General features: G+C 45.1%; 2 protein-coding genes across 2 annotated transcripts in view; both read right to left on the bottom strand.

The window, feature by feature from the left end:
* The window catches only part of LOC124006864 (lysine-specific demethylase 6B-like), a 10,917-nt gene extending 8,090 nt beyond the window's left edge, over positions 1–2,827 (bottom strand). Inside the window, exons 1-4 of the mRNA XM_046317055.1 lie at positions 2,777–2,827; positions 2,250–2,490; positions 1,828–1,995; positions 331–1,786 (exon numbers count right to left, since the gene is read on the bottom strand). Coding sequence (XP_046173011.1) covers positions 331–1,786; positions 1,828–1,995; positions 2,250–2,490; positions 2,777–2,827 — 1,916 coding nt within the window. The remainder of the gene's footprint in view (positions 1–330; positions 1,787–1,827; positions 1,996–2,249; positions 2,491–2,776) is intronic.
* LOC124006717 (extensin-like) lies at positions 2,603–21,487 on the bottom strand. The gene is made up of 7 exons (XM_046316831.1): positions 21,438–21,487; positions 9,452–9,575; positions 9,294–9,347; positions 8,974–9,196; positions 6,131–6,397; positions 3,530–3,685; positions 2,603–3,444 (listed from the first exon to the last, which is right to left on the bottom strand). The coding sequence occupies exons 2-7, from the start codon at positions 9,568–9,570 to the stop codon at positions 3,034–3,036; spliced, it is 1,230 nt and encodes a 409-aa protein (XP_046172787.1). The 5' UTR covers positions 9,571–9,575; positions 21,438–21,487; the 3' UTR covers positions 2,603–3,033.

The following is a 21,487-nucleotide window of genomic DNA, read 5'->3' as shown; positions in this document are numbered from 1 at the left end:
ATCAAGTGCTCAGCATCTGTGGGAACCCCTTCAAGACTGTTGGAAAATCATTCCTCGAGAAGCTCGTTGGGAGAATTCCAAGAGTGTGCAAAGCTGTCATCAAGGCAAAGGGTGGCTACTTTGAAGAATCTAAAATCTAAAATCTATTTTGATTTGTTTACCACTTTTGTTTGGTTACTACATGATTCCATATGTGTTATTTCATAGTTTTGATGTCTTCACTATTATTCTACAATGTAGAAAATAGTAAAAATTAAGAAAAACCCTTGAATGAGTAGGTATGTCCAAACTTTTGACTGGTACGGTACATCACATGTACCGTGTACTCACTTGCAGGACCTGACGACCTCGCTGGCTGTGTGTCTGATGCTGACCTCTCTTAGTGGGATCCTGCGCTCCTCGACCTCCGAGGCGATGAACGTCTCTCGGTTTCCACTCTCCACCTTGATCAGATGGATCTTCAGCTCCTTGGGAGAGCCCATGGACAGAGCCTTCAGCTTGAGGAAATCAGCAGCAGCCAGGGGACAGGGGGTCCTCCTCACTGGGGCAGCAGAGGCAGCCGGGGTGGGGGAAGGGGAGGAGGTGTTAATAAAGCTGGTGGTGGATGCTGTTGCCAATATGTCTGGGTTTCTGTCTGGTGTGGACGTCTTGGTTTGAGGCTCACTGCGCCTCTCATTCGTCATCTCTGTTGATTGTGCCCCCTGCTCAGTGTTTCCTGTGTGCGTCTTGTCTTTCTGTCCCTGGATGTCTTCGCTCTGGAGGCCAAGGTTCCCCTGAATGGGACGGCTCTTCTTAGTGTCTTTGTGCTGCTTGGCTAGGCGACTGGGGTGAGGTGTAGATGAGGACAGCGTTATAGGGGCTGACTTTCTGTCACACTTTTCTTCCGCGTTCTTCTTTTCATTTCCTCCACTCCTCTGATGACTGCTGATGCTGTTCTCTTGTTTTCTTCTCTTCCTCTTCCCTTCCCCATCTCTGTTTCCATCCGCACCGCTTGGCTCCCTCTTTCTGTCTGTCTGCCTGCGTGCCTCCCTCTGTCCTCGCTCGTCCTTGGTGGTGGCAGGCAGCCGGTGTGTGGTGGTCAGTCTAAACTCAGCGCTCAGAGACCCGGCCGTCTCCCCACTGTCTACACCCTTAGCCTTCTCTTTCTTTCTCTCATTCAGTATCTCCTCCAATCTCGCGTGCTTCTGTTTTGTGCGCTCCCCCACGGAGAGCTGTGGTTGGTCGAGGTTTAAAGGAGGCCGGGGTTTGGAAAGCAGATCTGAGGTAGTGTGAGTGGATGATTCGCTAGTGAGTCTTGGGGGCGTGGTGGAGTTGGATGTGGGAGAGGGGTTCTGCTGGTCCTGACAATTGGTTTCGGGATCCATGGCGAGGGATGAAGAGTACTTCACTCCTCCCATGGAGCTAGGAGGAGGACGCCCAAACGGACCGCCGCGATATGTGTACCTCTGGCCCCCCAGGAATGAGGCCAAAGACTTGAAGACATCAGCCACTCCTGTCTGGTGAAGGTGTGGCCGACGGGGAGGCAGAGAGCTGGGCGATGTGTCCCCACCACTGTCCTCCTCGTCCTCCTCCTCCTCCTCCTCTTCCTCCACTCCATTGGGAGTATCAGGCAAGCCATAGAGCTTGGCCAGGTCGCTATGGCGAAGGTCATCAGCACCCCTCCCCTCACCGACACCCTCGGCCTTCTCATTGAGCCCCTCTGAGTTCCCATGGGGGGTGAGAGGGGCGGACCGTGGGTTGGGCTGGGCTGCAGGACAGGTCTCCTCATCACTCCTCCCTCCTCTTCCTCTTCCTCACTCAGGGCTGATGCCGGGGAGCCTTGCCAACTGAGAACAGGGGGGCTGGCAGGGGGGTTGTCTCCCATCTCCTCCACACTGCCCACCCCCGCCGCAGGTTGGAGATCTGGGGCCCGCAGGACCCCGCCTTCTGGACTAACACCCCATGTCTCTGTCTGGATCTGGATGGATGCCCCTGAACCAGCCATAGGGGGAGCTGCTGGGGTTTTGGATGAGAGTGTGGAGGGTGTCAAATCAGCCTTCCTCCCTGGGCTGCATTTAGAATATGTTGAAGGGCTGGTGGGCTGAGGACTGGTATTACGGGTCTTATTGGTCGTGTTGGTGCTGATGTTGTTGTTGTTGGTGGTAGTGTGAGTGGTAGTGAGTGGAGGACAGGCAGGTAGTGGTGAGTCATTGACTGGGAATTTGGGTTGAGTTGGGTTTGACTTGTTCAGAGTCCCTCCCCTCTCTGACTTTTTGTGTTGGGATGGATGTGGGGAGGTTGTGGGTTGACTGGGACGGGCTGCAGGCGGGCCAACAAGTGGGATTGTCTCTGAGCTATTTGGAGAGCTGTGCCCATGGGACTTTCCACCTCTTTCTTGGGCCTTCTCCCTGTGTATGTGTTTGCCAGGGGTGGATGGTGTCTGGGAGGGTCGGCCTGGCTTACCTGGCGTCCCTGCAACCTTAGATCCAGACTTAGGGGAGGAAGGACATACTGACGGAGGGAGGGATGATTTACATAGGGACTTTGAGGATCCCCTCTCTGCTTTTTCCATCTTTTTATCCCTAAGGCTCCTCTCCCTTTTCTCTGTCTTCCTCTCTTCCTCTTCTTTTTCCTTTCTCCTTGTCCTCTCCTCCATCTTCCTCTCCATCTTCCTCTTCTGTTCCCTCTTTCCCTCCTCACCTCTTTCTGCTCTCCTTTCCTTATGTTTCCTCTCTGTCTGTTTGTGTCTGTGAGGCTGCAGCTCTGGCCTGTTGGCAGTAGGTCTGTTGTTGTTGACAGTAGGAGAGCTGGGTGGGGTCTGAGGCTCTGAGGCCCTGCTAGGCTTCATCTCTAACCTCTGAACGCCTGAGCCTAGCCATGTGGGGGAGGCAGAGAGAGGGGGAGGTGTGGGACTGGGCGAGGGTGTCCTTGGTCCCCGTTTGTGGGGTGTGTCAGTGCCAATGTCAGGGCTCCTATGATTGGGAGGAGGATCTTTCTTTCCACTGGTCTTACTAGGAGTGGTGGAGCTGGAGAGGCCAGAGGTGCTGGAGGAGCTCAGGGTGGTGCAGCATCCATCTCTGTGGTTGCTGTTGCGGTGGGGAGGCTCTGTAGCAGAGGGCTGGGAGGGGGTCTGATCCCTTTGCTGTCTGTGGGAGCGTGGAGCTGGGGGGCTGTGCTGAGGTACTGTGGGGGGTGATGTGGGATGCTGGTGGTGGAGGTGCTGGCTGTAAGGCACGCCGGTGCGGTCTGCTGGTGAGGAGGGGTGCTGGGACTGGCCATCCACTTCCACTCTGGATCCATGGTGGGGGGGGTCTTCTGTTGCCACTGGGCTGGGCTGGAGAAGGGTGGCGGGCATGGGAGGAAGGAGGGGGGTTCTTGACCATTGAAGAGGGCCTGGGGAACTGGAGAATGGGTAGAATGATGTGTTCTGTATTTGAGACTCCCTAATCCTGACTTGGTGGATTCCTGAAATAACGAGAGAGAGAGGATGGTTCATAGTCTTTAATAAAGCATGGCTTTCTTGAAGTTAATTGGCTATTAACTGACTTACTTGTAACTCTATAGACAAGCTCCTCCTGTCAGCATGGGTGCGAGGACCAGGTCTGTCATATGATTGTTTCCAGAAGCCTTGTTCGGAAGGGGGGTAGTGGGGTGGTGATTGGTGCTGGTCTGGGCCGGGTAGATGCATTGATCCACGGTGAGAGGGCTGGTGAGAGAGAACAGTAATAACAGTCAGTATCCTGGTGATGTATATTTGATCCCTGCCAGAAGGTGGTGCTATTGTATAAATATCACTCAGAGTTGCTTCAAACCACTGTTCCAGGATCAGATAGATACAGTGGCGACACATCATTCAGGGCAGGTGGGGCAGATTTCTAATCCAAAATGCAGGTGTTTCAGCCTAGCTCAGTGCTTTTTGTGGTGGTGGGGCAGGCCAGCAGAAAATAGGAGTATTGCACCATGATTGGCTCAGTGTTCTGTCACTCATGGGGACACTATGTCACCAGCCTTTAGTAAGGGTAGACATCGAAAATGTGAGCCCTTTGGGTCCTGCATAGACTTAGATTAGAAGTCCCCTTCAAGAAGGATTTATTTATCTGTTATTTTACCAGGTAAGTTGACTGAGAACACGTTCTCATTTGCAGCAACAACCTGGGGAATAGTTACAGGGGAGAGGAGGGCGATGAATGAGCCAATTGTAAACTGGGGATTATGAGGTGACCATGATGGTTTGAGGGCCAGATTGGGAATTTAGCCAGGACACCGGGGTTAACACCCCTACTCTTACGATAAGTGCCATGGGATCTTTAATGACCTCAGAGAGTCAGGACATCCATTTAACGTCCCATCGAAAGACGGCACCCTACACAGGGCAGTGGCCCCAATCACTGCCCTGGGGCATTGGGATATTTTTAGACCAGAGGAAAGAGTGCCTCCTACTGGCCCTCCAACACCACTTCCAGCAGCATCCGTTATCCCATCGAGGGACTGACCAGGACCAACCCTGCTTAACGTCAGAAGCAAGCCAGCAGTGGTATGCAGGGTGGTGTGCTGCTGACAAGATAAAATGATGGCAGATAAAATGATGTCAAATCACATGATATCTACAGTAGCTTTGATTGGACTGATCATGTCAACATCTTACTTTCAAAATCTTAGCTAGCAGTCATCATCATAAATCAAGTAGACAATCTACTAAATCCTTTTTAATCCTTGTCATGTGAAGAGAAATAATGAAGATAAATTATAGATAAAACGTGTCGGTGCTCATCGGCCATAAACATTACAACATTACATAAACAAGTTGGAAATCGTAAATTCAAAAATGAGTTGTTTGGAAGGAATCAGTGACAGTGGCTAACCGCAAGCATTGCAGCTGGGAAGTCAGACTGGAAAAATACATTTTTAACGGTCATCCAACTTGGAATTGTAAATCTTTCTCTTATGACAAAATTTGCCAATGAAGTACGCACAACAAAGTGAGTCCAGAAATGTCTTATATTCTGCTGCATAAATGATGTAATATGCCATGGAGATATAGTCAGCCATATCAGCTATGTTTTTAAAAAAGGCAGTAAACAAGGCTGAATTAACTGTTACGCTGCCAGACAAGGCTCCGCTGATAGCCAGGTGTAGCGGTGGTAAGGATTCACTTCATGGGGCTGAAAAGAAAGCTCTGCTGTTGGGACAGATTTATGTAGGCCTTAACAGTTTGTGGGTACCGCTTGTCACCGTTGTAGTGCAATTAATGTATTGTTTAGTATTGCGATGTGTAGTGGCTTTGCTGGCATGCATCAACACATATATTAGCAGTAGAGCCATCTGATCCTAGATCAGGTCAGAGAAAACGTATTTGTCAAGCACTAATAGCAGAACTAGCTGTGGTGGGGGACCTTCCACTCCTGGAAAACACAGGCACAGGGAGAATGGCCAAGGAAGAGGTGTAATGTCATGATCACTAGTTCAGGTGGCGACTAATCTCCCCTGGGCAGATTCTGTGTGTAGACTGAAGAATCTGCCGAGACTCAATGGGATGCGTGAGATAACAAGCTGCAGTCATTTCGGTCTTTGGGTTTTTACTACTGGTTATATGGACGTATCAGGTTGGGCCAAGGCAGTGCTTATTAAACTGCTGCACTTCGAGTGCTTTGCACGAGTACCCACATGGATCCTTTTGCGAGGGGGGAGACTTCGATTTAGTTTATTTTTGTATTCTACCCCCTTTTCTTCCCAAATGTCGATCTTGTCTCATCGGGCTCAGGAGGCGAAAGTTGAGTCATGCGTCCGCCCGCTTAACTCAGAAGCCAGCCACACCAATGTGTCGGAGGAAAGACCGTTCAACTGACGACCGAGTTCAGCCTGCATGTGCCCAGCCCAACACAAGGAGTCGCTAGAGCACGATGAACCAAGTAAAGCCCCCCTAACAAACTCGGATGACTCTGGGCCAATTGTGCGCCGCCCTATGGGACTCCCGATCACTGCCGGTTGTGATACAGCCCGGGTTCGGCCATAGACCACTGCGCTACTCGGGTGGCCCAGAACTCTTGATTTCTAATACGTATAGACCAAGAAGTTAATTACACAGCTGACCAAATTAACATATTATGGAAGATTTTACTTCTGGGTTAACAGAGAATAGGTGGTGACTAACCTGCTCAGGACAAGAGCTCCTGCTCCTTTTGGCAGGGCAGTCTTCCCTGGGAGGGGGGGGATGCTGTGAGGGTGGGGAGCGGTGTGGAAGTTGGTCACGGTGGTAGTTGTGATGGTGGGAGGCTGGGCGCTTCCATGGTCCTAGTTCCTGGTCCATCATCCTGCCCGGGAAGGCCCTGGAGCGATCTGAAGGTGCCCACCTCTCAGCTGGGGAGCCCAGGTCTCTGGGGGGGTCTCTGGGCAGATGGTGCTGGTGGGGACCCCCATACTGGGAGAGACAATTATCATTATTAAAGTAATGCTATCAATCATAAAAAGGATGTCATATATTTAAGCAATAAGGCACGAGGGGGTGTGGTATATGGCCAATGTGCCATGGATAAGGGCTGTTCTTATGCATGACGCAATGAACAGTGCCTGGATACAGCCCTTAGCCGTGGTTTATTGGCCATATACCACAAACCCCTGAGGTGCCTTATTGCTATTATAAACTGGTTACCAACGTACACTACCGTTCAAAAGTTTGGGGTCACTTAAAATAAAATCAAAATGATCAGAAATACAGTGTAGACATGGTTAATGTTGTAAATTACTATTGTAGCTGGAAACGGCTGATTTTTTAATGGAATATCTACATAGACGTACAGAGGCCCATTATCAGCAACCATCACTCCTGTGTTCCAATGGCACGTTGTGTTAGCTAATTCAAACGTATCATTTTAAAAGGCGAATTGATCATTAGAAAACCCTTTTGCAAATATGTACAGCTGAAAATTGTATTCTGATTAAAGAAGCAATACAACTAGCCTTCTTTAGACTAGTTGAGTATCTGGAACATTATAATTTGTGGGTTCGATTCCATGCTCAAAATGGTCAGAAACAAAGAACTTTCTTCTGAAACTCGTCAGTCTATTCAAGTTCTGAGAAAAGAAGGCTACTCCATGTGAGAAATTGCCAAGAAACTGAAGAGCTCGTACAATGCTGTGTACTACTCCCTTCACAGAACAGCTCAAACTGGCTCTAACCAGAATAGAAAGAGGACTGGGAGGCCCCGGTGCACAACTGAGCAAGAGGACAAGTACATTAGAGTGTCTAGTTTGTGAAACAGATGCCTCACAAGTCCTCAACTGGCAGCTTCATTAAATAGTACCCGCAAAACACCAGTCTCAACATCAACAGTGAAGAAAGGACTCCGGGATGCTGGCCTTCTAGGCAGAGTTGCAAAGAAAAAGCCCTATCTCAGATTGGCCAATATAAATAAAAGATTAAGATGGTCAAAAGAACACAGACACTGGACAGAGGAAGACTGGAAAAAAAGTGTTATGGACAGACTAATCTAAGTTTGAGGTGTTCAGATCACAAAGAAGAACATTCGTGAGATGCAGAAAAAATGAAAAGACGCCATCTGTCAAGTATGGTGGAGGCAATGTGATGGTCTGGGGGTGCTTTGGTGGTGGTAAAGTGGGAGATTTGTACAGGGTAAAAGGGATTTTGAAGAAAGAAGGCTATCACTCCATTTTGCAACGCCTTGCCATACCCTGTGGACAGCGCTTACATGGAGCCAATTTCCTACTACAACAGGACAATGACCAAAGCACAGCGCCAAACTATGCAATAACTATTTAGGGAATAAGCAGTCAGCTGCTATCCTGTCTATAATGGAGTGGCCAGCACAGTCACCGGATCTCAACCCTATTGAGCTGTTGTGGGAGCATCTTGACCGTATGGTAATGTCGTGTCTTTGGCTATGCCGGATTAAGTGATATGACATGCTATTCTATAAATATATATTTTTATATTACCTGATTGAGCTAATCCTGTAAATGTAATTAACTAGAGAGTCGACACCACAAAATAATATTTATAGAGCTGTTATCTTCCGAATAAACTCTTAAAGACCTAGTAATATTTTACATCAATAGCATGTCAATATTAATCGTCATCTTAATTCAGTTTCATCTGAAAGTTGTCAATTCTTGGTTATCTGCACGAACCCTGGCTAACAAGTTGAATCAGCAATACAAAAATTGGGTTACATTATTTATTTACTAAATACCTAACTAATCACACAGAATTACACATACACATAATTAAATCATAACTTGATTACAAATGACGTCATAAAGGGGTTTGCAAATGATTACAAATGACGTCAACAAGGGGTTTGCAAATGTAACCTCAGTAGGGTAGAGAGAGGAAAAAGGGGGGAAGGGGTATTTATGACTGCCATAAACATACCGCCCAGGCCAACGTCATGACAGTAAGTAAGAAGTGCCCATCAAGCCGATCCAATTTGTGGGAAGTGCTTCAGGATGCTTGGGGTGAAATCTCTTCAGATTACCTCAACAAATTGACAACTAGAATGCCGAAGGTCTGCAAGGCTGTAACTGCTGCAAATGAAAGATTCTTTGACGAAAGCAAAGTTTGAAGGACACAATCAGATTACCTCAACAAATTGACAACTAGAATGCCGAAGGTCTGCAAGGCTGTAACTGCTGCAAATGAAGGATTCTTTGATGAAAGCAAAGTTTGAAGGACACAATTATTATTTAAATTAAAAATCATTATTTATAACCTTGTCAACGTCTTGACTATATTTCCTATTCATTTTGCAACTAATTTCATTTATGTTTTCATAGAAAACAAGGACATTTCGAAGTGACCCCAAACTTTTGAACGGTAGTCTAATTAGAGCAGTAAAAATAAATGTTTTGTCATACCGGTGGTTTATGGTCTGATATATACAACGGCTGTCAGCCAATCAGCATTCAGGGCTCGAATCGCCCAGTTTATACAAAGAGTTATGTACATTATTTATAGAGTGCTGCCCTCTTCCCATCTCACCCTGGTAGGCTGGTTTTTGTAGGAGTCCCAGCTGGTGACGGGTTCTTCAGGTCCTGCTTGGTTGCCCCCTTGGTTGCGACCATGGTTGTGAAATGACCGTAGGGAGGGCTGGTGCCAGCCATGGGTCTCATAAGCCTGGTCCTTCTGGTCCCAGGGTCGTGGTGCTAATCTCTGGTCCTGCTGAGGGCCCCTGCCCTGGGCATGGAAGGGTGGCCTGCCCCCCCTATGTTCCAGAGAGAAAGAAGGAATCACTACATTAAGGTGACTGTGGACTTTCTACACACAATGTAAGATCTGAACAATTGAGATGTTTCACTCACCTGTCTGAATAAATCTTGTTTAGGTGGTGAGATTGGTTGATTCCTCCATTGAACCTACAGTAGAGAAAGGAGGGTTACCATTAGCTCAGCACAGACTACAGAACAAGAAGAAGAGTTGTGATTGGGTCAGTAGGCAGTGGTTCAAGAAGAGAGCTCACCTATTTGGAGGGCCCCAGGGGCGACTGTTGACGAGGGCCCATGTTCCTCTGGAAGGACCTCCAGCAGGGTAAGAGTCCCTGGTGTTACGGCCAGAATACTGCTCTGCTGGGTGATACATCCAACCTGGGAAAGGACAAGCACACTCTTAACACACACCATGCATACATAATATACACTCGCACAACTGCTCTAGGAACTTCAGGGAACAGAATTTCAGAAGTTAATAATTGGAAATACTGTATCTATAAACACAGCAACGAATATACATAATAATGAGTTAAGATAGAACATGAGCAAACATACATGAACACACACGTTAGTATACAAGCAAGATGAATGACTGACATGGACACAAACACATAAACAGTAAAAAAAAAAACTAAAATAAAAAAAAACTTACAATGTTTTTTCCTGCTAGCACTAACTTTATTGAGAAAAAAATGTACTTACTAGCTGTGATATGTGGTATGTGGTTGTCTCACTTAGCTATCTTAAGATTAATATACTAACTGTAGACGCTCTGGATAAGAGTGTCTGCTAAATGAATAAAATGTACTGTACACAGAGGTAGAAATACTCCCCACACTTGGTCTGTGTCTGGAAAGCCCTCCACTATAAAACTGAGGGTTACACAACCCGTCTGTCTTTCTTATACTGACTCTAATTCACAACCTAGAGAGAGAGAGAGAAAGGGTGACAGACTGTTCAGTGTTCAGTTGCTAAACTATAAAATAATGTTCCGTTTCTAAACCACAAAAACAACATGTAGAAATCAATCACGAGCCATATCATGCTTGACAATCAGTCTCTGTACAGAGTCTCTACACCAGGGGTACTCAACTCTTACCCTACGAGGTCCAGAGCCTGCTGGTTGTCTGTTCTACCTAATATTTAATTAGATACACCTGGTGTCCCAGGTCTAAAGCAGTCCCTAATTAGAGGGGAACAATGGAAAAATGCAGTGGAACTGGCTTCGAGGTCCAGAGTTGAGTTTGAGGGCTCTACACTGTCAGTGGTGGGAAAAGCACCCAATTGTCACACTTGAGTAAAATTAAAGATACTTTAATAAAAAAAGTGAAAGCAACCCTATAAAATACTAAATGAGTAAAAGTCTAAATGTATTTGGTTTTAAATATACTTAAGTATCAAAAGTAAAAGTATAAATAATTTCGAATTCCTTATTAACTTGTTATTTACATTTACATTTAAGTCATTTAGCAGACGCTCTTATCCAGAGCGACTTACAAATTGGAATGCTGGGGGCAGTATTGAGTAGTGTCATGACGTTGGCCTGGGGGTAGGTTTATGACAGTCATAAATACCTCTTTCCCATTTTTCCTCTCTCTACCCTACTGATGTTACATTTGCAAACCCCTTGGTTAACATAGAGATTCTGAGAACATCAGAAGGTGGGGGGAAATTAACTATATTCTGGTAAACCGACCAATTGAACATATGCGGTGGTACTTAATGAATATGATGTCAGTTCGGTTGTCATCTAAGACATTCTCATCAATGATAAGATGACAAACTCTACAGTGGAAAGTCTACACATCGGAGTTATCGTATTCACATGGAATTGTTGTTCAATTTAAATGTTTGAATATAGAATTATTGGTGAAGAGAGGAAATGTAATTTTAGCTTCCAAATGGGAGATTTGGGTTTTCATAAGGTTATGGCTCTGCTCAATCAGTGGCCCGTCCCTGTGAAGGGACATGGGTTATAAAACTTTTCAAAACACGCAGTGTTCTCCCTTCCTATAGAAAGCCTTGAAGACAATATAACCTCCTGTTCCGAGGATGTGAGGACGACGGTCCGATGTCAGAATGGTTGAGATAATAATTACAGAACGAAGCCAACATCAGCGTGAGCTTTGGTTGTGAATGGTATGAACTTTGAACTCTTATTCACTACAGAAGTGATACATCCTAGCCATTCAGTTAGCAACAGCAGCTGCAAACGAGGGTTAGGACGGAACAGACAGAGTATCCCGTCTATCACACAACGACGTTACTACAACGTATCCAATTGACCACCAGAGACATTCTTCAAAGGACAAAGGACTCGGTTTGGCAACACGACCTACAACCTACCGAAGCGCAGCTCAGAGTAAATATTTATTGCATTTTCCTTTTCCAAATGGGCGGTAATTTAGAATGCATAAGATACTGTATTTACGATAGCACAACTTCTTCCTTCAAACCCAGACCCTTTTCTTTTGTGTAACAAGCTGTCAAATCTGTTCTGCCCGCTAGGGACATTTTCCTTTATGACATAATTTGTAATCAAGTTATGATTAATTATGTGTATGTGTAATTCTGTGTGATTAGTTAGGTATTTAGTAAATAAATAATAAAACGCAATTTTGTATTGCTGATTCAACTTGTTAGCCAGGGTTCATGAAGATAACCAAGAATTTACAACTTTCAGATGAGACTGAATTAAGGTGACGATTAATATTGACTGCTATTTATGTAAAATATTACTAGGTCTTTAAGAGTTTATTCGGAAGATAACAGCTCTATAAATATTATTTTGTGGTGCCCCGACTCTAGTTAATTACATTTACATGATTAGCTCAATCAGGTCATCTTAATTACGGAGAAATTATTTTATAGAATAGCATGTCATATCACTTAATCCGGCATAGCCAAAGACACGACAGTAGCTTAGATGAATAAGGTGCCCAGAGTAAACTATCTGCTACTCAGGCCCAGTTGCTAATATATGCATATTATTAGTAGATTTGGATAGAAAACACTCCAAAGTTTCTAAACGGTTTGAATGATGTCTGTGAGTATAACAGAACTCATATGGCAGGCAAAAACCTGAGAAAATAGGAACTAGGAAGTGGGAAATCTGAGGTTTGTAGTTTTTCAACTCATTCCCTATCGAATGCACAGTGGCTATGGGGTCAAATTGCACTTCCGAATGCTTCCAACAGTCTTTAGAACCTTGTTTTATGCTTCTACTGTGAAGTGGGGGCCAATGAGAGGGGAATGAGTCAGAGGTCTGCAGAGAGCTACGAGCTGGCCACGCGCGTTCACGTGAGAGTTAGCTTGAGTTCCATTGCATTTCTGAAGACAAAAGGAATTCTCCGATTGGAACATTATTGAAGATTCATGTTAAAAAACATCCTAAAGATTGATTCTATACTTCGTTTGACATGTTTCTATGGACTGTAACTGAACTTTTTTACTTTTCGTCTGGACCTAGTGATCGCGCATCATGAATTTGGATTACCGGGCTAAACATGCAAACAAAAAGGAGGTATTTGGACATAAATTATGGACATTATCGAACAAAACAAACATTCATTGTGGCACTGGGATTCCTGGGAGTGCATTCTGATGAAGATCATCAAAGGTAAGTGAATATTTATAACTATACATTTCTGACTTCTGTTGACTACACAACATGGTGGATATCTGTTTGGGTTGTATTGGTCTCTGAGCGCTGTACTCAGATTATAGGATGGTGTGCTTTTTCAGTAAAGCTTTTTTGAAATCTGACACAGCGGTTGCAAAGGTTAGTGATTACTTTTCTCTCTATTTCTGCTTTTTGTGACTCCTCTCTTTGGCTGGAAAAATGGCTGTGTTTTTCTGTGACTTGGCTCTGACCTAACATAATTGTTTGGTTTGCTTTCGTCGTAAAGCCTTTTTGAAATCGGACACTGTGGTGGGATTAACAAGAAGTGTATCTTTACAATGGTGTAAAATACTTGTATCTTTGAGGAATTTTAATTATGGGATTTCTGTTGTTTTGAATTTGGCACCCTGCACTTTCAATGGATGTTGTCATATCGATCCCATTAGCGGGATCTCAGCCCAAAGCAAATCAGACGGTACGATTTTCTTGTGTTTTTAATTTACGGATAGCCAGCGGCAAACTCCAATATGTATAATTTACAAACAAATAATTTGTGTTTATTGAGTCTGCCAGATCAGAGGCAGTAGGAATGACCAGGGGTGTTGTCTTGATAGGTGCATGAAAAGCATTAAAAATGTAATGAGCATTCAAAATGTAACGAGTACTTTTGCATGTCAGGGAAAAGGGAAGGGAAGTAAAAGTAGTCGAAAATATAAATAGTGGAAGGACCAAGCTAACCCGTCTTCAGCCGTCAACATGGGAGTTGTTAAAAGGGGACAAAGAGGACCGAAAGGACTCTGACAAGCCCGTTCCCTGACTAATCCCGGCACGTCCGCCACCAAAATGACCGAACCCACTCCGGAAGAGGGAGAAATCACACACCAGGGTCGGTGCTATAAATGCCCGTCTCCGGACCATTACGCTCCACAATGTCCCAGAAAGGACAAGTCCATGGCCACCGAGTCAGCGCTGGCCGTCCCCGCGCATCCTGGTCAGAGACGGCAGGATTACCCCTGTTGGTTAGCAGAAATAGCCCCAGCCCCAGAGAATCCGGCTCGAATAGAAGGACAAGACGTGGTAGCCATTCTCGACTCGGGAAGTATGGTTACTTTAGTGGAGGAGCAGGTGACCATAGCAAAACTGCTGCCAGACAAAGTAGCCGCCTCCTGCATCCATGGAGACACCCACTATTACCCCACCCTGAGTCTGTCCATTCTCACCCCGAAAGGAAGGTGTACAGTCAGGGCGAAAGTACCCCAGCTGAAGGTTCCATTATTGATCAGGAGAGACTATCCCCTATATAAGGAGCTTCGGCAGGTGACGTTACGCAACGGACAAAGGGGATCAGGTCTTCCTATCCCACTCCAAGAGCCGGTCCACCGCAGGGGGGCAGGAATGCAGAGAAAGAACAAAACCAATCCAAGCCTGAGATGATAGTCCTACAAGGAAACCTAGCCTCGGCCTCGTCCTCTGGAGCAGAGGAAGAAATACAGACAACGCCATCTCTACGTTCGGCACGTGTCCCATGCCCCACGTGCATAAACTCCTGGAGCGCTTAGGAAAGTCAAGTTCATCACCATCCTGGATTTGATGAAGAGCTATTGGCAAGTGCTGGTGGCTCCCAAGGACAGTCCAAAGACTGCCTTCGCCACACCAGAGGAGCTTTTTCAGTATGAAGATGCCCTTTGGACCGCATGGGGCTGCAGCAACTTTCCAACGCCTCATGGATGCCATTCTACAACCCCATCAATAGTACATGGCGGCGTACATAGACGATGTGGTCATCCACAGCGAGGACTGGGATTAGCAACCTCCTGCGACTACGGGCAGTGCTCGTGAGCTTGGAGGATACAGGGCTGACTGCCAATCCCCAAAAAACACTGCCTGGGTCTGTCTGAAGAGGAATACCTGGGATACACTGTGGGGAACTGAAAAATACACCCACAGGCCATTCGGGACTGACCTCGGCCCCAGACAAAGCGGGACGTCTGGGCATTCTTGGGGATAACGGGATATTATCGCCGTTTCATCCCAAGATATGCAACCATTGCCAACCCCCTCACAAACCTCACCAAGAAAAACCTGCCAAACCGGTTAGTGTGGAAGGACGAGACGGAAGATGTCTTCCAGTTGCTAAAAGATAGCCTGTGCTCTGAGCCCGTCCCGCATGCTCCTGACTTCACCCAAGAGTTCATTGTGCAAGTAGACGCCTCAGATACGGGGCTCGGCGCAGTCTTAGCTCAGGGTGAAGGCGAAGCAGAGAGGCCTATCTCTTTATAAGTTGGAAGCTCAGTGATCAGGAACAGAGATATGTTACCGTAGAGAAAGAGGCCTAGCCATTAAGTGAGCCCTCGATTATCTCCGGTACTACTTACTCGGGCGTAGGTTTGCCCTCGTTACTGACCATGCTCCCCTCGCGTGGATGGCCAGCAAGAGAAACAATAACAACAGAATAGCCAGATGGGAATGCAGACGCGCGACCAAGATGGTGCGTCTGGTGCCCGACCCTCCAGTCCGGTCCTGAAGGGGGAGGTATCTGGAAGGACCACCAGAGGGCAGGCTGCTCCCACTGACAGTAGCCCAGCCCGGCATGTGAGTCAAGGTGATCCGAGGCAATTAAGCACAGCTGATGGTACTAATGAGCTATTCTCTTCCCCCTACAAGAGAGAGTAGGGAACTGGCAGAGGGGGGAGAAGGAAAAGAGTGTTTGCTTCTTCAAGGGAGAGGACGTACCTTTCAGAAGGGAGATGAAGGGGACAAACTACCTCGATCCGGACCACCACCCGAAGGGACCTCTCCACGGACGGATCGTTAAGGCGGTGACACACCCACGATTTGTGTTATAGTTTAAAGATACTGTCCTTATGTTCCTTATTCTTGTAAAGAAGATGTATGTTTTCCTTGGGAGATAATCCTTGATTGTGTTGTAGTGTTTAAGAAGAAAGAAATACCTCAAGAGAACTTTGTTCAATTAAGAATTAATTAATGAACAATTACCTCTACCTGACTTGTTTATTCCACCTTTCCGCTTTAGAGAAACCTCAATGTACTTGGTCCGCTTACATAATGTAAAGTACAGATAGCCCAAAAATATACTTAAGTAAAAGTTATTTACTTCCACCACTGAACATGTTAATGCACCTCCAACACTGCACTACAACTCCCTACAATGGTACACATTATAACTGCTATCGTCCACATGCCTACTTACCTTTAGGCACTGGTCCAAGATCAGCTTTACTTTAACAACAACAAACAAATTAGTTGCAGCTACACACACAACACTATCCTTTCCTCTCTCCTTTTCTGTTTCACTTTCTCTCCGTGTCTGCCTCCTAATCTGCTTGGAACAGTAGTTTGTTTGGGGTGAGCAGGCAGGCAGTTTATCACCAGTCAACCAGACCTGCACCCTACATCCAGCCCCTCTCTGATCACCAACTCCCAGCAGCAACTGCAGCCTGTGGCCAGCCACTGATAAAGGCTGTGTGCCTGGTTCTCTGAAGAGAACGGATCATAGCAACCGCTTTAGTCTCCAACCATTCTAGTCTGGACATAAAGAGGGCCACATAGATAGCAGGGAGGGAGAGAGAAAAGGGGGCAGAGCTGATTTGCAATTTATAGATGGAATATGCATGTGTGAGACAGCAACAGAAATGGAGAACGTGTGTGCATGAATGTACTTTATCTGACAGTGAAAATGACTTTCCCATTTTTTAAATCTTATTTTTATTTCACCTTTATTTAACCAGGTAGGCCAGTTGAGAACAAGTTCTTATTTACAACTGCGACCTGGCCAAGATAGAGCAAAGCAGTGCGACACAAACAACACAGTGTTACACATGGGATAAACAAACGTACAGTCAATAACACAATAGAAAAGTCTATATACAGTGTGTGCAAATCTAGTAAGATTATGGAGGTAAGGAAATAAATAGGCCATAGTGGTGAAATAATTACAATTTTGCAAGTAAACACTGGAGTGATAGATGTGCAGAAGATGAATGTGCAAAGAGAGATACTGGGGTACAAAGGAGCAAAATAAATGAATAACAATATGGGGATGAGGTATTTGGGTGGGCTATTTACAGATGGGCTATGTACAGGTGCAATGATCGGTAAGCTGCTCTGACAGCTGATGCTTAAAGTTAGAGAGGGAGATATAGGTATTCAGCTTCAGTGATTTTTGCAATTTGTTCCAGTCATTGGCAGCAGAAAACTGGAAGGAAATGCGACCAAAGGAGAATTTGGCTTTGGGGGTGACCAGTGAAATATACCTGCTGGAGTACGTGCTACGGGTGGGTGCTGCTATGGTGACCAGTGAACTGAGATAAGGCAGGGATTTACTTAGCAAAGACTTATAGATGACCTGGAGTCAGTGGGTCTGGCGACGAATATGTAGCGAGGGCCAGCCAACGAGAGCATACAGATCGCAAATGGTGGGTGGTATATGGGGCTTTGATGACAAAACGGATGGCACTGTGATAGACTACATCCGATTTGCTGAGTAGAGTATAGGAGGCTATTTTGTAAATGACATCGCCGAAGTCAAGGATCAGTAGGATGGTCAGTTTTACGAGGGTATGTTTGGCAGCATGAGTGAAGGATGCTTTGTTGCGAAATAGGAAGCCGTTTCTAGATTTAATTTTGGATTGGAGATGCTTGATGTGAGTCTGGAAGGAGAGTTTACATTCTAACCAGACATCTAGGTATTTGTAGTTGTCCACATATTCTAAGTCAGAACCGTCCAGAGTAGTGATGCTAGACCGGCGGGCGGGTGCGGGCAGCGATCGGTTGAAGAGCATGCATTGAATTTGACTTGCATTTAAGAGCAGTTGGAGGCCACAGAAGGAGTGTTGTGTGGCATTGAAGCTCTATGATGTTATGATGTTTATAATAATACTACTCTGTACTAAAGCACAATGCAAACACACATGCACATAAGACATTTGTCTCTTATATGTTCCATATGGACAGCTGTACATTGCAATTTATTACATGTCCCAAATGATCTCTCTGACTAAATTGTGGTTTGCAAATCAGCTCCATTCCATTCAGATGTTTGGTACAGTAGTTACAGTGACAAGGGAAAACAAGGCCAGTCAGCTGTGTGTGGCCATGCCCATGTCTGACCTACCTTTGAATGAGTCTCTCCTTTCTCTCTCGTAATCCTCATCCTTTTCTCTTATCCCTAGATACTATGAGGCTAAACTGAAACGCCAGTTTTGCCTGTTATGGTTTCACTACGTTTCTTATATGCTGAATAAATATACTTCAAGCGCTGCCCATCCATAGGATCTGCTCAATTCATACAATTGTGTGTGTGAGTGTGTGTGTATGCTTGCATGCGTGTGTGTGTTTGTGAATGCGTGTTTGGAGTCAAGTCAAATTGAGGTAAACATGCTGCCTTATTATCAGTAAAACCCTAATATTCTGACCCAGAGAACTGGCCTGTGACTCAGTGAATCAGAGTAAACACACATTGTACTCATTGTGTAAAGCAGCCAGAAACACTAATTCCTTCCTTCCTTCCTTCCTTCCTTCCTTCCTTCCTTCCTTCCTTCCTTCCTTCCTTCCTTCCTTCCTTCCTTCCTTCCTTCCTTCCTTCCTTCCTTCCTTCCTTCCTTCCTTCCTTCCTTCCTTCCTTCCTTCCTTCCTTCCCTCTCCACTGCTTCTTCACTTGTCTGGCCACGCAATCAGACACACCCCTCCCCCAACTTCTGTGCACTTCATTCTGATGAATGGACAATCGCTCTTTCAAGCTGGGGGGGGGGGGGGCTGCTCAAAGTAGTCCTTGTGCATAGAGTTGTATGGTTTGTTAAACTCTGAAATCAATGGTTTTTGTTTGACATACATTTTAGAGTGAAAGATCTGAGTCAAAGTGTAATTCAGTTACCGTCAAATTGCCCAAAGCGATATAAACTTTAGGTAGATCAAGAACTCAGAACATTTTTTATGAGACTAAGTTATCAAATATATGGTCAGAGTGTTTGTGAGGGCTGCAACTATGCATTATAATATCTTGATTCTATAGTGTTCTTCCAAGTTACATATCCAACAATCTAGCACTTCTGGAGATCTATGCTCCATGGATGCATTCTTCACCATAATGTATGTCAGATCTAGTGAATCTACAGGTACATGTCTGCCTCCAGGCTTACGCCATTAATGAATTAGGACAACAAAAGGAGGACAGGTGAGAGGGGCATCAAGAGTGTTAACATGATATCAGCCCTGCGTGTGTTTTTTTATGTCTTTTTTATTTATTTAATCTTTATTTAACTAGGCAAGTCAGTTGAGAACAAATTCTTATTTACAATGACGGCCTACCGGGGAACAGCGGGTTAACTGCCTTTGTTCAGGGGCAGAACAACATATTTTAACCTCGTCAGCTCGGGGATTCAATCCAGCAACCGTTTAGTTACTGGCCCAATGCTCTAACCACTAGGCTACCTGCTGCCCCAATGTTTGTCTATGGAGTGTGTGTGCGTGCACGTGCACGTGTGTGTGTGTGTGTGTGTGTGTGTGTGTGTGTGTGTGTGTGTGTGTGTGTGTGTGTGTGTGTGTGTGTGTGTGTGTGTGTGTGTGTGTGTGTGTGTGTGTGTGTGTGTGTGAGAGACCGCAGAGGGATTATAGTATGTCAGCACACAGGTAATCTCTCTAATTCAGGGGGTGAGAGGGTGTAGGGGAAAAATAGCTATTTTTACATCGTCCTTGTGTCCACAGGCAGAGAATAGACTTTGCTTACTCATCTACTGTAGCTGTCAATATACAGCAAACACTGTATACACACATACACTAACCCTCTCTCACACAGATACCAGTATGCAGCACTGTGCATTGTCTCTCACAGAAACATTATGCACACAAACAAATGCACACACACACACACATACACACACACACATTTAGAATAATAAAGAATGTATTGTTCATACAAAATACATGATAGATAGACCGATCATACACGGTATATACAAAAGTATGTGGACATCCCTTCAAATTAGTGGATTAGACTATTTCAGCCACACCTGTTGCTAACAGGTGAATAAAATCAAGCACACAGCCATACAATCTCCATAGACAAACATTGACATTAGAATGGCCGCGAAATGGTAGGCCACACAAGCTCACAGAATGGGACCGCCCAGCGCTGAAGTGCGTAGCGTGTAAACTTAGTCTGTCCTTGGTTGCAACACTCACTACAGAATACAGCGTTAGCACAACAACTGTTCGTCCGGAGCGTCATGAAATGTGACTCGTTTCAGGAAACTAGGCGTATGTCGCGGGTCTCTACTTCACTTTCTTTTTAACCAAAATGCGTTTTTTGGCAGAAATGCCTTATGGAACATGTGAACTTTCATGTGCCTTAATAACAGACTTGTATGCCATCTGTAAATACGAATAAAATGGTTAAATTACAAGCCTAGTTGGATTAGCCACAGAAAAAGACAGCAATCTTCCGGCTAGCCATGATTTCGCTGAGATAATGAATGGGCTGGACATGCCGAGAGATGAGTTCAGATTGGTCTGCAATATAACACACTTCTGTCTATTTGAGCTGGTCAGTATGTGTAGGTAATCCTGTCTAACATGGCTTTTAAAAAGTATTGCATAGTAGAACTGCATAAGTGTTGTTCTCCACTTTCTGAAGGACCAACTTTTGAAATCAGTGGAATTAGAGTATGATAGCTAAGGAGATGGAGAAAACAACTGTCTCTGGATTACATCTTCAAACTAAGGGCAACCATGGCAATTGTGACAGGGAGAGGCATCCATCCATGATGTATAAGGGTAAGACAGTCTAGTTAGCTACATTTTCAGATATTAGACATTACTAATTATGACAGAAAGTCGTTTTCATTTCAAGTTAGTATACTGTTAGCTAGCTAGCTAACATTAGCTGGCGGGCTTGCAAGCCTACATTACATGTATGATCTTATTATTCGTATCTCAAAGCCATTTGCTTTGCTAGTTATAGACTAATGTTAGCTAGCTAACATTGAACCTGGTTGGTTAGCTACCTGCAGATTAATACAGGGTAGTAACATCATGAGTTGGGATTATGGTTCATTGTTGACCTAGCAAGCTAGCTACATGTCTTAACAAAAGACTCCACTATGCAAGTAACCATTTCAATAGACTGTCACTGCGACAACTGTTGATCGACGTAGCTGGTAAATTTGCTCTGGCTATCTACTCTGATTTCAGAGCACTCTCATCTGAGTGTGCCAGAGCGCAGAATAACTGACAAATTTACGAATGCTCAACACGCAATGAATATGGCCGGTGTCAGTAAACGTTGGCAAAAAAAGTAAATTGCTAATGTTAGCCAGTTAGCTTTGTTGTTAGACTGTTGTTAGGTCAGAACGCTCGGATCAGCCCTTAAAGAGATGGGTGGGGCTAAAGCTTAAGAGGGTGTAAACGATGCTGAAACATTCAAAGGCCCTTTTCTCAAAAGTGAGGTTACAAGTTTATACATTTTTGAAGCATAATTACTTTCCCATTGTTCCTCAAATACAGTGTATGATATGCCATTTTGTAGCTCTGTGTCTCTGCTTTTATCCAATGTAAAAAACACAATTTCAAATGTTGCTACATAATGGTGTAAAGCTCACCGCCATTGGACTCTGGAGCAGTGGAAACACGTTCTCTGGAGTGATGAATC

The sequence above is a fragment of the Oncorhynchus gorbuscha genome, linkage group LG20 (assembly GCF_021184085.1).
Source record: "Oncorhynchus gorbuscha isolate QuinsamMale2020 ecotype Even-year linkage group LG20, OgorEven_v1.0, whole genome shotgun sequence".
In the NCBI taxonomy this organism is placed as follows: Eukaryota; Metazoa; Chordata; class Actinopteri; order Salmoniformes; family Salmonidae; genus Oncorhynchus; species Oncorhynchus gorbuscha.
The sequence above is the reverse complement of the archived record's forward strand: the minus strand, read 5'-3'. Positions and strand labels throughout refer to the sequence as shown.

Excerpts from the sequence above, each read along its gene's own strand:
- LOC124006717 (XM_046316831.1), bottom strand. The coding sequence starts at position 9,570 with ATGTATCACCCAGCAGAGCAGTATTCTGGCCGTAACACCAGGGACTCT. Across the intron at positions 9,348-9,451 it reads CCCTGGGGCCCTCCAAATAG|GTTCAATGGAGGAATCAACC; the intron begins GTGAGCTCTCTT and ends TCTCTACTGTAG. Across the intron at positions 9,197-9,293 it reads AACAAGATTTATTCAGACAG|GGGGGGCAGGCCACCCTTCC; the intron begins GTGAGTGAAACA and ends TCTGGAACATAG.